Source organism: Peromyscus eremicus, chromosome 23, assembly GCF_949786415.1.
Source record: "Peromyscus eremicus chromosome 23, PerEre_H2_v1, whole genome shotgun sequence".
NCBI classification, from domain to species: domain Eukaryota; kingdom Metazoa; phylum Chordata; class Mammalia; order Rodentia; family Cricetidae; genus Peromyscus; species Peromyscus eremicus.
The window spans coordinates 30616709-30633210 of NC_081438.1; the positions used below are offsets into that span (position 1 = coordinate 30616709).

At 56.8% G+C, this 16502-nt stretch overlaps 1 protein-coding gene across 1 annotated transcript; it reads right to left on the reverse strand.

Moving 5' to 3' along the window:
• Nucleotides 1-6549: 6549 nt before the first annotated feature.
• Lfng (LFNG O-fucosylpeptide 3-beta-N-acetylglucosaminyltransferase) lies at nt 6550-13847 on the reverse strand. Its single transcript, XM_059249283.1, has 8 exons — nt 13368-13847; nt 9164-9212; nt 8709-8808; nt 8447-8600; nt 8240-8325; nt 7759-7924; nt 6864-6949; nt 6550-6734 (listed from the first exon to the last, which is right to left on the reverse strand). The coding sequence occupies exons 1-8, from the start codon at nt 13794-13796 to the stop codon at nt 6668-6670; spliced, it is 1137 nt and encodes a 378-aa protein (XP_059105266.1). The 5' UTR covers nt 13797-13847; the 3' UTR covers nt 6550-6667.
• Nucleotides 13848-16502: the final 2655 nt, after the last annotated feature.

Sequence of the window (16502 nt, forward strand, 5' to 3'; positions counted from 1 at the left end):
CAGTGCCAGCTGCCTGTGATTGGTCCCCACTCCCTCTTACCCCAGGGGACCCTACACCTCTGGTGGGGAGCAAGGAAGGCTGAGCCACCAAACCAGACCCAGGTCCCTAGCCCAACCCGGAGGAGGGATCTGCCTGGGACGCCATCACTGGCAGGATGGTGGCCACCATCCCCCACAGACACACTCTGGCTTATGTAAGACAGAGCTTAAGTGACAGATCCTGGCCTGGAACATCCTCCAAACTCTCCCCCCAGTGCCCACCCGCCCACCCTGTCTCACTATGCAATTCCTGGCCCCAGCCCCAATGCCTGCCCTACCCAGAAGGTGGTTAGCTCCTGGGTCAAAGGTGACCAGAATCTCCTGTTGGTTTTTAATCATGATGATGGTGTACCGCGCCCTTTCTCGTATATATGATTTTGTGAGGTTGCCTCCCAGTTACTGTCTCCCTGCCTGCATCTGCCCCCAGTGGACAATGTCATCTGAATTGAGCCAGCCCCAGTTCCCCTCCAGCCTCTGTAGGGCCATGGCTGTGTGTTACTGTTGCTGTGTTTTCGTTTTTTTAAACTGGGTTTGGGGTTCAATTTTTATTTCTTTGGGGAACTTTATTTTTCTTGGCAAATAACTAAAGTTCTTGTCCATGTGATTTCTGTGATCTCTATTCAGCTTGGGTTTCATGTTTTAAAATAAACAATTTTAAAAAAACAGGTCTGTCTTTCCTGAACTGCCCTGGAGGATCCAGAGCCATAGGCTGTCCACAGGGTGGTTGTCTGCAGCCCAGGCTAGGGACACACAGGGCTTCTGAGTGAGGTCTGTGGGGAACCATATTCAGTATTGGTGAGGACTTCACGGGTGAGGCAGGGCCTCATTGGCTGGGAAGGAGCCATAGAGAGTGACACTGTCTAACATTCATTTTAACTGAATTGCTCTAGCTGCTGAATCAGGAAGGGATGGAGACCAATCAGCTCTGTACTGGAGTGGGGCTCCATTGAAAAGCTGGGGGTGTGGCTCAGTGGTAGAGCACCTGCCCAGAATACTCCAGTGAGGGGCTGGAGTGGTAGAGCACCTGCCTAGAATCCTCCAGTGAGGGGATGGGGTGTGGCTCAGTGGTAGAGCACCTGTCTAGAATCCCTCAGTAAGGGGCTAGGGTGTGGCTCAGCGGTAGAGCCCCTGCCTAGAATCCCCCAGTGAGGTGGTTGTATGTGGAAAGCTGGAACAAGATTCATGGAAAGCAAGGGCCTATGGGGGCCCTGGCTCCCCCTCAGGAGCCATGAGCCACGATAGGCGTACTTTCCAGAAGTTCACAATAGTCTGCATCCAAAGTGCCCAGAGGTTCCAGTGGGACACGTCTATGTTGGGGGTGGGGTAGAGCGAGCAGTAACTCTGCTGAGAACTGATGCTGGCAGCTGCTGCTTGAGCCACACTCCAGAGCCAGCCCAAGAACAGCACATGCGCCTTGCACCTGACTTCCTCATACTGCATCAACCAGGCATTAGAAGGCTCGGAATGTGCTCTGTGGTTTGATCATTCACCTAGCATATGTGTTAGCCCAAGGCTCAAGTCTCAGCACTACCGAGGAGACAAAGGGAATAAATCAGAAGCTGTGACTGTATTTAGTATTGCATGGAACTTTGAGGCCAAAGCAAAGGCCTGTGGTTCTTTTCCTTCCTGTTGCATCCCAAGAAAGCTGGGACTCGGACTGGGAGAAATTATCAACCGTGGCCACCAGGAGGCGCCCAAGGACCATGGTGGGTTGTGGCAGAGCCAGATACCTGGACAGGGCCTGGGTGAACATCTAGGCAACCTCCAGGGTCCAATATAGAGTGCCTCTTGGTCTTGGGGTCCCTTCCAGGGATTTACCAAGTGTCCATGTATGTAGCTGGGCAGCAATCAGGGTTAGTTAGATTTTATACATTTTCCCCTTCTTTTATTTTACTTATTTTAATATTTTTATGTTATACATATGAGTGTTTTGCCTGCATGTATGTCTGGGCACCACATGCATGCAGTACCCACAGAGGCCAGAAGAGGGTGTCAGGTCAAATTTTCCCCTGGAACTGGAGTTATGTTCTAAGCCACCAAATGGATGCTGGGATTGAACCTGGGTCCTCTGGAAGAGCAGCCAGTGCTCTTAACCACGGAGCCAACTCTCCCATCTATGTGTGTGTTTGTTTATTGGACAAAGTCCAGGCTGGCCTTGAATTCTGTGTAGCCAAGGATGTTCATGCGGTGCTGGGGTTTGAACCTATGACTTTTTCCATGCTTGGCAAGCACTCTACCAACTGAGCCACATTGCCAGCCCTCGTGGGCGGGTGTGCATGCCTTTGTATATGTGTATATGTGTGTGTGTGATGATAGAAGTGGCACTATGTGTGAAAAGCAAGATGACTGTCCTAGTGGGGAGAGAAGGTGGAGGGGTGAATACAGTCAGAGCACGTGATGAGCGGAGCTATCTTTATGAAATTGATTTCTGTGCACAATGAAAATACACCGATTAAAAAAGGCACCAAAAAGCCAGTGAGCCGACTCAGCTGGATAAGGTGTTGGCTGTTTGCTGCTAAACGCAGTGACCTAAGTTTAGTCCTTGGGGCCTACATGGTGAAAGAACCTATTCCTGCAGGTTGTCTTTGCCCGTATGTTGTCTGTGCACCAGATGCATGCCTGGTGCCTGCAGAGGCCAGAAGAGGGCGTAGCATCCCCTAGAACTGGAATTACAGACTTTCGTGAGCAGCCATGTGAGTGCTGGGAATCGAACCTGGGTCCCTCCGCAAGAGCAGCCCATGCTCTTAACTACCAAGCCATCTCTCCAGCCCCAATAACTTTGTTACTATTTTTTAATGTCAAGCATCAAAATGGGGAAATGTGGGATTTTGGCGGGGAGAGTGAAAGACGTAGAACTGGGGGTCAGGTGAGCAGGTGGGCCCAGGAGGGTGTGCCACAGGCCTGGCCAATGACTCTGGTGCAGGCCTCCTGCTTCCTCCTGAGACATCAGGGAGAGCAGGCTGAAGAAATCCAGTGAGGCCTGACTTCTGTCATCTGGTCTGGGCCATTTGTGGCAGGGAGAATAGGGAAGTCTCAGCTCCAGGGAGAGTTCCTGGCCATCTCTCCCCCCAAACCCCACTCCGGGATGGCTTTGTCTGGGCTGTGCCAAGCTGGAGTGCACACACACACACACACACACACACACACACACACACACACACGCTCACACTGTGGTTTTGGCCTTCCGGCTCCAGCAATGAGGCACCTTTTCCAGGAAGTCAGCCCTGCTGACCCCAGTGGGGAGGGAAGTTCAGAGAGGGAAGTTGAAAACTTCAGCCCCACCCTGCAGCCCTCCCCCAGACCCAGCTCAGCTAGCCCTGACCACGGCTCCTACCACTCACCCTGAGAGAGGAAGCTGGGGGCTGCGGCTGCCTTCTGCACCCTTCCTGACACCCTATCGCTTGCTAGTGCAATTCTACTCTTATTGGGGTGGGGGGCATCATTCTGCAGGTAGCCCAGGCTGGCCTTGAACTCTTGCAGCCCTCCTGCCTCTGCCTCCCAAGTGCAGAGATAACAAGCATGAGCCACCAGGATACCTGGCTCCAAGTTTTACTTTTGAAAGCCCTCCGGTGGTGGGTGGTTTGGGACAGCACCCCTGACTGGGCCCCTTCTGGTGCTCTTAGCCTGGGTTATGAGTTAGTGGCAAGGATGTACCCCCAATGCCCCTGGGGGAGAAGATGAGTGCCCTCCCTGCCTGAGTAGTTGACCTAAGCGAAGGGCCCTTGATCAGACCCCCATGGAAGTAGGCGTCAGAAGTCAGCTTGCAGCCAGTTGGTGCTGAGGCACGCCTTTAATCCCAGGAGAGGCAGGCAGAACTGAGTTCGAGGCCAGCCTGGTCTACAGTGAGAGTTCCAGGACAGCCAGGGCTACACAGAGAAACACTGTCTTGGAAACCCCTACCCAGAATATGAAAAAAAAAAAAAAAAAAAAAGAAGAAGAAGTCAGCTTGCTTCCCTTCTGAGGAATAACCTTACACCTGGAAAAAGTAGTTGAGGCTATGCCCTACCTGGGCCCCTTCCCACTTGGCTCCGGTTTTTCAGGTGATGTTTTGAATAAGACCTCACTTTGTAGCCCAAGCTAGCCCTGATCTCATGATGCTCCTGCCTCAGCCTCTCGAACACTAGGGTTAGCGACTTCTTCCACCTCACGGGGTTCCACCCTGCTCCTCGCTGCTTGTCTGTCCCTCCAGGATCGAGGGCATTTGGACCCGCCACGATGAAGCCCTTTGCCTCCAGTTCCAGTGGAAACTCCACCCTGGCTGGGGCCCCCACTCCATGCCCATGAGGCCAGTGTGGTCATGGTGCCCTCCAGCTCAGTGGGGAGGCTGATGCCATCTGCAGAAGGCTGTGTGAAGACCAGGGCAGAGGGCAACAGGCCTCTGACTCACCAGGCAGGAAGGAGGCCCACGGCCTGTGTGCAGACTGTTCCACCATGACCTTTCCACCCCCTAGCAAATGTCAGCTTCCTCATCCATAAGTGGGGCCCCAGCCACTGTCACCAGGCACTGTGTGCCGAAGACAATGGCCCCCACTGAGGGAACGCTTTCCCCATCCCCTACTCCAAAAATCTGCAGGCAGCTGCCTCAGGCCTTAAAAAGCCAAACTGCAGGGCCAAGGTGGGGTCAGGCCCTTGCCAGTTGCCCCGAAATACAAGAGCAGTTACCGAGCAGTTACCAGCAAGGGCCATGCCCAGCCGCACTTCCGGGTGCTGAGTGATTGAGATCAATGTTTGGTGGAGCAGGGAGGGGCAGGGGAGAGGAGGAGACAGAGGACACAGAGGTGGCAGGTCGTGAGCTCCAGGTGAGACTGGAGTCAGGTCAGAGCAGGCAGGCACCTGCAGAGGGGCAGTAGATGGCCAGCACCACCCGGCCAGTCCCGAAAAGCGACATTGTAAAGAGGAAGCAAAGAGACCACAGGAAGGGGGTAGGGTGGGGATCCCCCTGCTCAGCCACCCTCCCTCCCTACCCTTCATGGCTGGATTTGAGGAAGGCCCCTGAAGAGCCTCAGAAAGATCTGAGCCCTCACCACCTCCACTGGTGCCCAGCCTGGACACTGCCCATCCCCAGAGGCTACCTCCAAACATCTCACGACAGATCAGAGGCTAGGCAGTGTCGGCAAGGTTAATAGGTCACCGAGATCTAAGGGCTGCCAGCCTGGCTGCCCGACCTAGTACATCCTGAATTAAGCTGCTTGGAGCCTCAATTTCCCTGTCTGCAAAATGGGTCTCTAGGCAGGCCCACAGTAGCCACTGTCCCTCCTGTAGGAAGGCCTGCCCTCCTAGCTGTCACACGTGATGCTAACAATGGCACCATGACCTGAACAAGCAGCTACCTCCCTCAGCCCTGCCCAGCCCTCACCTCCCAGCATGGTGCCCACCCACCTACACAGAGCTGGTCACACTTTACCTCTTTTAACACCAAGTTTCCCTTCTCAGTAGTCAGCTGGTAGGATTCCTACTGACTACCTTCTCCATGGCATGAGCCAGCTTCCCCTGCCCTCATCTGGGTGTCCCCCGGAGTTACCTTGATTGACAGGTGGCTTAGACCCAACTCCCAAGCAAGACTGAGGCCCCTGGGGTTGCTGCAAAGAGCACCTTTATTCAGAGGAAGGACGTCGCCATGGCAACAACACATCAATTCCCTGAGAGCTTTTCCCTTATCATCATTAGCATGCCTAGCTAAGGTCTTTGTAAAAAAAGAACATAGAACATAGCCCATGGGGTAGGGGTGGGGTGAGGTGAGGCTTGGGGTGCTGGGGAGGATGGTGGGGGGTAGCAGGATTCCAGATACTGGAAGGCATAAATACAGTTCTAAGGCATTCACGGTCCAGCTTTCCAAAGACCAAGCCTGTTTGGCTTCTGCTTTTTTCTGATCCACAGAAAAGATAAAATAAGACCCTCTCCAGCCCACCCAGGAAAACACCCCCCCCCCGCAGACCCACCCCTCCCTTCTCACGAAACAGCACAGTAAAAAAATACTGTCACAATATTTACAGGCACACCCACTATGGGCGACTTTCTCTCTACTTTGGAGAGGAGATAAAATTCACAGCTCTGAGCCCCCTGGTGTGGGAGACAAAGACAGGACCTCAAGGGACAGGATGGGGCTGGAGACTTCACCCCCCACTCTGGAGGGTAGAGAGGGAGGCACCCTTCACCTGAATGGCCTCTGGTGGGGTGCAGGCCGGAAGGAGGAGCCCAGGCCTTTTACTGCCCAAACCAGCTTCCCTGGCACTGGGCATGGCTCAGCTGACAGGGAAGGTTCCAGGTAGATGCTGGCACCCCAACTTAGAGACTGTGCTATATGACAGCACCTGTGTACCCCTGGGGGGAGCCCTGAGGCCTCTCTCCCTTCCCCTCCGCAGAGATCCAAACACAGATCCCACAGAACTGCTCTCAGAGTGTAGAAAAGACAGTTAGGGACAGACAGGCCACTCCCTGAAGAACACGACTGCCCAGCAGTCTGCAACATGGGTGGGCACACCACACAAACACACAAATATAGACACACACACACACACATACACACAGCCCTGAAGAGCCTTGTACACCAAGGTCAGGACACACAACAGGGATCCCTGGGCCCTTTGGATACCAGGGGCGCCCAGGGACAGGGTCTCAGCCACCGCTGCTAGAAGATGGTGGTGTGGGGACACCAGGGTGTGTCCGGGTACAGGTGGCAATGGATAGAGCGGAACCTGTAGGGATAGAGCAGAAGACTGGTCTGTGTAGGGTGAGGGTGCCATGTACCCAGGTGGAGTTCCTGGGGGTCCCTCTATGTAATCCGGATGCTGAGGAGTATTTGGTGACCCTCTGCAAGCCCTTACCTGGATGGGTCAGCCTCCACTGGGAAGGGTCCCTTGATATGCACTGCGTTTCGCTTGTTTTCAAACATGCCGTAGCTCAGGGTCACCTGTATTGGGAGCAATGGAGTGAGGCTGGAGGGGTGGCATTTCTGGCTGGCTGGCTATTCCCTCTGCTCTCCTTGGACCAAGGACACCGGCTCTACCCACCCGGGGATGAAGTCCAGGGTGAGGACTACAACCCCGAACGAGACAGAGCAGGTGTGTCCCCCTCAAAGGACAAGATCAGGGATTGAAGAGGCTATTTCACTATTTTTTGAGGAGCTGAAGATTAAACTGGGGTGGCCTCATGTGTAGGTAAGTGAGCTACAGCTCCCAGCTCTGGGCCAGCAGCTCGGTATAGACTGTGACACCTGAAAACAGGGTGTCTCTGACACCCCCATTTAAAACAGTGACCCTGGATTGAGATGTAACCCAATCGGGAGATGCTTGTCTAGCATGCACAAAACCCTTGGTTCCTTTCCCAGCACTTCATAACCTGGGTGTGGTGATGCACATCTGTGATCCCAGCCCAGGGAGACTGAGGCAGGAGACTAAGGAATTCAAGGTTCTCCTCAACTACCTATCAACTTCAAGGCTAGCCTGGAATACATGAGGCCCATCTCTGAGTAAATAAACAAAGAAATGAAAACATCACACACACACATCCCTAAATGACTCTGAGCCAGGTGTGGTGGCACACGACTGAATCTCAGCATATGGGAGGCCGAAGCAAGAGGATCACCGGTTCAAGGCTAGCTTGGGCTACATAGTGAAACCCTCTCAACAAACCGAAACACATCCATAAGGACTGTCCCTTCCTCGGGCCCTTCTGCCCCTGTTGACTTCTCTCCTTGGCCACCCAGGGGTGCACGCATACCTGCTCATGGAGCTCGGTGGTGGGCACCTGCTGCAGATTCTCCAGGTGGGAATGGAAGAGGCCACTCCGGATGAGGGGCACCCCTAACAGGGCTTCCACAATATAGCCAATGGTGCAGTCATCGGGGAGCCTTATGCGCTCAGCTGTGCTCATGAAGTGTCCCCCGCTGCAAAAGGGAAGGGCCCAGGGGACAGTGAGCAGAGGCTGAAGCCGGCAGCTGGGGAGAGGGCAGACAAGACCTTGACAGACTGGGTTCCCTCCCTCTATGAACTATAATTCTTCCATGCCAAATGGTTTCACCCAAGGGTGCTCTAGCCAGGGCAGAGGTAGGGGGCATGGCTGTGAACACGTTTGGACACCTAATGGAGAGGAGTGGGCAGCTGAGAGAGAATGGCCGGAGCCAGGCCCTGCAATGGGTACCCAGGACCACGAACGAACACCCTGCTGTGTGGGTGGTCTTCCACGTGCAGGGGGCACTCACCTAGCCCACGGTCCCATCTTTAGGGCTAGCCCTCGGCTGATACAGAAGCCAGCTCCTCCGGTGGCAAACCAAAAGTGAACAGGCCGCTGGGGAGGAGAGAAATGGTTGCCATGAGACTCCTGGATTCCACCGGGTTGCAGAGGTGGCTCGGCCCCTCCCTAACTCCTCAGGGTGTGTGCAGCCGAGACAGTGATGGGAGACACTCACCACTTTGTGCTCGCTGATCCGTTCTGTGGCCTGGATGGGCCGGTCCAGACTGGGTTTGCCAATGTACACGTCTTGGGTGTGGGGATAGCTGGCCAGCAGCCGCAGCAGCGCCCTGAGGTTGACGTAATTGTCATCGTCCACGTGGCAGAACCACCTAGGCACAAGGGAGGATGCTGTCAGGGACTGCAGCCAGGGGGTGAGGACTACCAGGCTGCCAGTGAAGGGGCATGGACGGGGCACGGTGGGAAAGGGAGGAACTCACTTCTTTCCTGACTCAATGAAATGGTCATACTCCACAGCCATCTTGCAGGACAGAGCCTGGCGGCTGTGGGCCGCCGAGCAGTTTGTGAGTACCACATTGCCTGTGGACAGGGGAGGGCTGTGAGCAGGCCTGGGCAGCACAAACAGTTCGCTCTTTTCCATCTGCCTCAGACCTTACCCCCAACCCACCCTCCTCCCCGGGGTGGCCGCCCCTGCCCATTCATTCAGCCAGCTTTTCCCCAGTACCGGCCACCTGTTGCTGCCTGTAGGACTCAAAGAGTCCCCAGAGGATTGAAAGGGGCTCCTCTGCATAAGAATCGGGGGCCCGGGAGTGGTGGGGCAGGGCATGAAGCAAACCAGCGGAGCAACTGGTGACCTCTGAGCCCCAGAGTGCCTCAGGGGAAGAAGTTGCTTAGGACTAGGCCCACCTCTGCCCTCCCCAAGCCTGGGACACACCTGTGAGCTTGGCCAGAACTTCGTCCTCCCCATCGGTGAAGATGAATGTCTGGAAGAAAAGATAGGACCTGAGCTTGCAACTCCAAGTCCCCCACTAGAGCCACAGCCAAGGCACCCTGGAGTGCCCTCAGCTGTAGGCCTACACTCCTCTACACCCCCCCACCCCCCACCCCCGATGCCACACAACTGCTTGAATTCTCCACTGCACATAGTGTGTGCTCCAGCGTCCAGGGTGAGTGGCAGCTGGGCTGTCGGGGGAGGGGGACTCACTCCCCAACCTCAAGACAGCTGGGCCCAAGGTCACCATAGGCAGCTGGGAGGCACGAGCCAGGTGGGGTGCCCCACCCACCAGCCAGGTAAACGGGCTGCAGCTCACTCTCCCGCCAACTTGTGCACCTGGCGGGGCACACACCCTTATTGACACAGCCTGCCTGCCCGCCCAGCCTGCGGGCTTTCCGAGCTGTGGGAGGGGGTGGGGGACAGGGGGAGGAGGTCGGCTTTGGGAAGCTGAGCCTCACTCACTCGGGTCGGGGACAAAGGCCTCTGCTGGGCTGCTGCCAAGCCCTGGCAGACAAAGGGCCCCGCAGGGAGGATGAATCACCAGCCATTGTCCGCCAGCTTTGTCCTGGGCCGGGCCAGCCTTAACTCTGCCGAGTTAAGCAGGAGTGGCCCGGCTGTCATTTCCATACAGCTGGCCTGGTTAACTGGACCGGCTGGGTAAGAGGTCCTGTACGCGGGGTATGGATGGGTAAGGCCATTGGCCATGCAGTACTCTGGCCTGGACCTCCTGCTGTGCCCTATAGGGCAGGTTCTCCCAACCACAGCAGCCAGCCAGGTTCTGAGAGGTCACTGGTAGTCACGGTGGCGGCGGCGGCGGCGGTGGTGGTGGCAGAAAAGGACTCGTGTTCCCAGGCCCACAGTAGGGCATCGGAGAAGTCAGCCCAGCTTAGAAAAGGAAAACTCTTCCCTGCTCACTGAAGCCTTGCCCAAGGCCACAGCCAAGATTCCACCTGGCCCGGCACCGGGCCACCCCCTGCCAGGATTACTCTGCGGAAGAGGAGGGGGGCGCCGGGGCGGGGCCAGGAGCTGCCGGCGCCCGCCTGGGCCCGTCAGCACACGGGAAGGAATGTTCCTTCCTCCGCCGGCCCGCCCAGCGCGTGCCGCCTGCCGCACCCTGGCATTGCAGAGTGCAACCCCGGGGCGGGTGGGGGGTGCTCACAGCAGAGGCAGCAGTCCGCCACCCACCCACCCACCCACCAATCCTCACTTGCCTTTTGTGCACAAAAGGGTCCCAAGGAAACTCGGGTGTGTGCAAGCCTGGAGGTCAGCCCGTACTCAGCTACTCAAGGCACTAACTACCCCAGGCCTGAAGGGGTGGCACACCATGCCCTGAGCAGCCCTAGTTCTTTGCACAGGTTGACCAAATGCCCAGATGCTCAACCCAGTCCAGTGAGGCCCGGGTAGAAGAACAAAAGGTGAGACCTATATCATCTGCAAGCATGCACCTCCTTCCAGGGCTCTGCAGACACCCGGGGCAGCCCACACGCACAGACTCGCACCCAGTCTCCCCCCCACCCCCTGCACCCCAGCATCTCAGCCCAGGAATGCCGTGGGAGGTGCAGCGGGCCGGCCTGTGCAGACGCTGCTGCTGGATTAAAAGGAAAATGCTTTCTTAATGAGATCAAGAGAGAGGCCTGCTCTCCCGCGCTTCGATGGTGTCCTGAAAACCCAGCCCAAGGCTACGGAGATTAAAGTTACCTTTGTTCATTTGCGGGAAGGGGGGGGGGATTTGCAGGAGGCCTGCCAGTCTTTGCGAGGCAGAGCTGTGGGGTATGTGGGTGCTCCGCCTGCTGTCTCCCCAATACAGGACAATCAGAAGAGGAGGGGGCAGGGGCTGCACCTGTGGGTATCACTTGGCCCCCAGAAACACTGTAAAGTGGGTACAACACAGCCTGCCTGTGCAGAGCCAGAGCCAGGTTCTAGGGACTCTTCCTAGTGTCCCTGGGAGGTGGGTACCATCTTCTCCCTGGCACACAGCAAAGAGACCAGAGAGGACACCAGCCTGTGACCACCTCAGGAAGAAGTAATGCCTTCCAGGGACCCACATGTCTCAGTGCCCCCCACCCCAAACTTCCCCGAAGGAGGACCATCAGGTCAGTGAGGGCAGGAGAACTGGTGAGGGCCGGCAAGGGGGTGGGGGAGAGACACACAGGAAGCAGCATTGTTCCTGGAGCCGAGATTCAAAGAAACACAGGATGCCAAGTTCTGCCCCAGCCATTGTGGCTGTGGCGGTGGCAGCCTGCAGCCTGGCGCACTCCTTAGTGGTGGGGGAGGAGCAAGCGGGCCAGAGGCCAGGCGTCCCCGCCTGTCCCCCCCACTGACCAGCTTCTCCACCTCTCCGAAGGTTGTCTGCTTTTTTGTACAACCCCACAATCATGCTTGATGCCAAGACTGCCTTTCCTGGGCCATAGGACTCTGGTTCAGATGGACGCTCCTCCTCCTCCTCCTCCTCCTCCTCCTCCTCCTCCTCCTCCTCCTCCTCCAGGAAACCTTCTTCCCATTCATTCCACTTTCCATCAGACTGCAGCTGCCCTGAACAGACGGGAGAGCCTGCCCTTGGCTACAGGTTCCAGTGACCCTTGCCCACAGCACACCGAAAGAAGAGGGGTTTTTTGCCATGTGCACATGAGCTGACCATGGGGATAAATCCAGCCTTTTCTGGGTAGAGGGGATTCTTACTCTGAATGATTTCTGGGATCATCACAAGCCTCCAAAGTTACATAGTCCACTTTATAATATCTTAGTAGAAAGACAATTATTTCCCTTTCAGAGAGCAAAAGACTGAGGGCCAAAGAGACCCTAGGCTTTTCTCCAGACCACATAGCCCAACTGAGATTTTTTTTTTTTTCTGAGTCCTCTTTGCCAGAGAAAGCCCCCAAATCCCAAAATGAGAGTTTCTCAGAACTGGTGGTGGCCCAGAGGGGGATAGACGCTATCCAATATCACACAGCAGCAAGGCTGAATGTGGGGGTGGGGGGTGCCCTGGCTCAGAGATCGTGCCCCACGAAGGCTGTCATTCAGGGTTGGGGGTAGGACACAGAGGCCCCCTCATCGCCAGGCAACCTGAGTGGCCAGCACGCCAGCCAACGGTTCCCATGGAGCGCATAGCTGAACACAAGAGGCCGACGCCTTTCTCGGCTGGAGAAAAGGGCTTTGTTGCCTTGCCCAAGGGGCCGGCGTGAGAGCAGCCTAGCGCTGGGAATCCTAACGGCCCGGCAGCCAAACAAAACCCACGGCCCCCGCTGCCCCCTCCCGAAGGCCTGCTGAGCCCCTGGGAAAGGGACGCCTCATTCTCAGGAGGCTGCCGTGGGGTTCTCAGGGCCCCTCTCTGACCAAGACTAGATAGGAGCCTATCCTCTTAACCTCTACTCCGTCCTAAAACAGAGCCTAGCCAAGCTTGATGGCCCTGGCTCCCTGGGGCTGGAGCAGGAAGGAAAATGAGCCTTCATCTTCACACCAAATACCCGGCCCCCCCACACACACACTTGGAGTGCACTCTGCTCTCCCCGCCCCCCCCCCACACACTTGGAGTGCACTCCGCTCTCCCCGCCCCAACCGTCCTGCTGTAGCCTCCAGGGAGATTTTCAAAGTGGGGTGTGTCTTTTTATTATGTGTAGGAAGTTGATGGCTAACTGGGGTGTGGGGGGAGCTCAGCTACTAAAGACGGGATTCTGCACAAGCCTGGAGGACCAGCACCCTATTTGTTTCATTATATCTGGTCCAGGGGTGCTACGCCTTCCCCTCCCTCACTTTCAAGGGAAGTCCCCTCTAATCAGGAAGAAGGGGGTCAGTTCAGAGTGGAGGGGATCCAGGATGGAGCTGAGCCAATTTGTTTGGAAAAGTTTGGGAACAAATACGACCATTCCCTCCAGTGTTTAGGGGAAGCGCCACAGGCCAACCCCAAGCTGGAGGCTACTCATCCAGACCTAAGGCATGTGGCTTGGGGTGACCCTGGTAACACCGGAGGAAACTTCCAGGGCTGTAAGGCAAAGTGGACCCCAGCAGCCACACAGGGATGGAATGGGACGACGGATTGGTGTCATCGAGTCCCAGATAGACCCAAAGCTACTGATGCAGCCAGAGCCGCTATGGACAGAGGGTGATCCCTGCTCCATCCTCCTGCCCAGGCCGCGAGGGGTCTCACCATCTCCTTGTGGCGCGAGATCCAGGTCTCGAACAACAGGTCGAGACGCGCGCGGTGAAACTTTCTGGTGGTCTTGACCGCGATGAAGACGTCGCGGGGAGACAGGACCTCGGCCGGGGGACGCGAGTGGCCGTCGGCCGGGCGGGAAACGACCCCGGGCGGTGGATCCGCGTCTCTGCGCGCGCGGGTGAGTAGACTGAAGTATTCGGAGAGGCTGTGCACCTCGCGGGCGAGGGCTCCGGGCTCCGCGGCAGCCCTGGACCCAGGACCCAGAGCCGCCCCAGCGGAGCCCGCCAGGCTGCGCAGTGCGCGCCGTCCACGCTCAGCTGGTACTGGGGTCGGCGGTGGGTCGGCCGTGAGTACCAGGAGGCAAGCTAGCAGCGCGCCCGCCAACCCCAGTAGCAGGCGCCGGCCGCAGCGCTGGAGCATGGTGGCCGGCGGCCCCACGTTGTACCCTCCCAGTGCCAGCTGGTCCGGCTGCCCGAGGCTCCCGGTCCAGCTGCGCGCCTCTCGCTCCAAGCGCTCTTAAACCTCCCCTGTCAGCCACGCCCCCGCACGCTTATTGGCTGCTAGCCTGAGGGCGTAGCCTCTGGAGCGATCTCTAGCTCCCACGTGGGACATAGACGGGAGGGGAGGGTGGGGGATAGGGGGGGCTGGGAACACCCAGCTGGGGCACCCACAGCACCAGCCCCCTTTACGCAGGAGCACGTCCGGCCCGCGCCGTGTCACCCTCCTGAGCTGCTCTGGGCGACATCCAGGCTGACCAACGGCTGCACGTGGAGGGACGCACTCCACCCCTACCCCCTCTACCCCCCCCCCCCCCCGGCACTGGGACCTGGGTGATAGGACCCGTGCTCCTCCGCAGGCGACATCCTTAGCTTCTCGCTATGCACTTCCTGTCCCCGAGCGGGCTTCCTTCCCTGGGGACCGTGATGACTGAGCCAAAGCGGTGGCCTGCGAGGTATCTTTGAGCGATTGGTTTGGGGCTGCTCCTACTGACACCTGTGCCTTAGGTGTAGACCTGAGGTTCAGGTGAGAAGGGACTTGTAGCCAAATTCTACATTACCCCCCAACAGGCCTGTCCTATATGGGGAGGGTTGGTCCCCGAAAAACTCAGGCGCCCTGTGGCGAGGAGACACTCAGGCCACCCCTTCCCTCGCAGATGAAGGGCTACCTTCTGTCCCATTTGGTTCCTCCGCACTCTGACCAGATGTGACCCAGCTGTGCGCCCTCCCAGCCCCGCCTCCCCGGCACACGGCCCCCTTCCCACGGGCGGGGGCCTTGCCTGCGCCCAGCACGAGCGGGGGCGGCAGGAATGCGCGCCTGATGGTAGAGTGAGAGGCAGCGGGTCCGGAAGTGGCCGAGGGTCCCCGGAGTGGGATCAGGGTCCGAGTCCCAGCCCGCTGCATTTTCCCGGCGCGCAGCTGGGGGCGGCTCTCCGCCTGGCTGCCCCTCGGTCTGGTTGACTTCAGTTTCCATGTCCCCCTCCAAAGGAAGTCTGAGCCCGCCGTGCCACCACGGATAAACCGCTGTTCCTTCTGTCGCCGATTCCCTAGCACTTACAATTAAGAGTGGAGTGGCATTTGTAGTTATTTATATACCACACTCTCTAAGAATGTCAACATAAGGCAGTAGGCTGGATCCCAGGCTGGATCAAGTACTCTAAAAAGACTTATTGAAGGGGCTGGCCAGATGGCTCACTGGGTAAAGGCAACCGCTGCCTGGGCTGCTGATTTGAGTTTGTTTCCCAGGTCGGAAAGAATTAACAGTTTGTTGTCCTCTGATCTCCACACGTGCAGTTTGGCCTGAGCAACATACACACAACTGCCCTTGAAAAATAAAATAAATAAATAAGTAAGTAAGTAAGTGAATTTCTTTAAACTTTCTGAAGACAGGCATGTTAGCCCAAACAACAGACAGGAGGACCACTGAGCGTTTAAAGACTTACATAGTGAAAATCAGGCCAGCCTCTGCTAGTGTGAAAAAGGGCTGGAGATGTATCAGCCGGCAGAATGGGTAGAGTGCTTGCCTAACGTGCATGAGTTCCATCCCAGCACCAAATAAAAGCGGATATGATGACCTATGCCCATAAAGGGTCAGAAGTCAGAAGATAAGAGATCTTCCTCGGCTAGTAGTGAATTTGAGCCCAACCTGAGCTACATGAGACCCTATCTCAAAAATAAAATAAAATGACATTGAATTGATGTGTAGCCAGGCTCCTCCACCACCCTCCCACCCCGCCCCAGGAGTGGATCTGTGGTCCATTTGCTTTGGGGGCCCTGTGGGACAACACTGGCCCTCTGCGGTGGGAGGGAGTGGGATATAGTGGTTCCCAGGCCTCTTTCTGGCCCCCTCCCCCAGGTAATTAGGAGACACCACCTCTGGTAAGCAGATGCCTAAGCAGATGGCGCTGGCTGTGCCCGAGTGACAAGTCTCCCATGGCGTCACCTCCTGCTATAAACTCCTCCCCCATCTGCCAGAGCCCAGTCCCCCAAGGATGAGAAGGAAAAAGTCCTACCTGGTATCTGGTGGACTGCCCTCCAAACATTAACCTACCCATCCCAGTTCCAGCTTCAGCCTCGGGGGCTGATCCTTTTCCATCACCAACCCCTGTCTATCTGCTATCCAAATATCTTAGGATGAAGTTTCTCCCTGAGTTCTCTCTCCTGGACCACTTGGCAGCTTCCACCCTACTCCCCTTCTCTCTCTCTCTCTCTCTCTCTCTCTCTCTCTCTCTCTCTCTCTCTCTCTCTCTCACTCACTCTCTCTCTCTCTCAGAATAGACTATCCCATGGCTCCCTGCTGACACCTATGAATTCAAGGCTCTCCTGGTATCCACATGTCTTGCAGCAGTCCTCGCTCCGCCCCCTGCCCCCAGTCTTCTTCATGTCCCAACAGCTCAAGCCCGTTACCCCCCCCCCTCCCCTCAACTTTCTGCAAGGCTTCAATTTAAGCCAAGGGCAAGGCTCTTTAGTGGGCAGGTCTGTGAGGGGCAGGAGAACAAACAGGAATTAGTCATGCCTTCCACACCCACCAGACCAGGTACTAGCTGGATGTCAGTCTCTGTAGGGCTCCATCCCAGGCCTGGGACTCCCTCAAGCCCCCAAGCACCAAGCCTCCCGGCTCCTCCCCATT

Coding starts and splice junctions, on each gene's coding strand:
- Lfng (XM_059249283.1), bottom strand. CDS start 13,796: ATGCTCCAGCGCTGCGGCCGGCGCCTGCTACTGGGGTTGGCGGGCGCG. Junction 8,601..8,708: donor TTCATTGAGTCAGGAAAGAA/GTGAGTTCCTCC, acceptor CCTTGTGCCTAG/GTGGTTCTGCCACGTGGACG. Junction 6,735..6,863: donor GTGGAGGCTGACCCATCCAG/GTAAGGGCTTGC, acceptor CTATCCCTACAG/GTTCCGCTCTATCCATTGCC.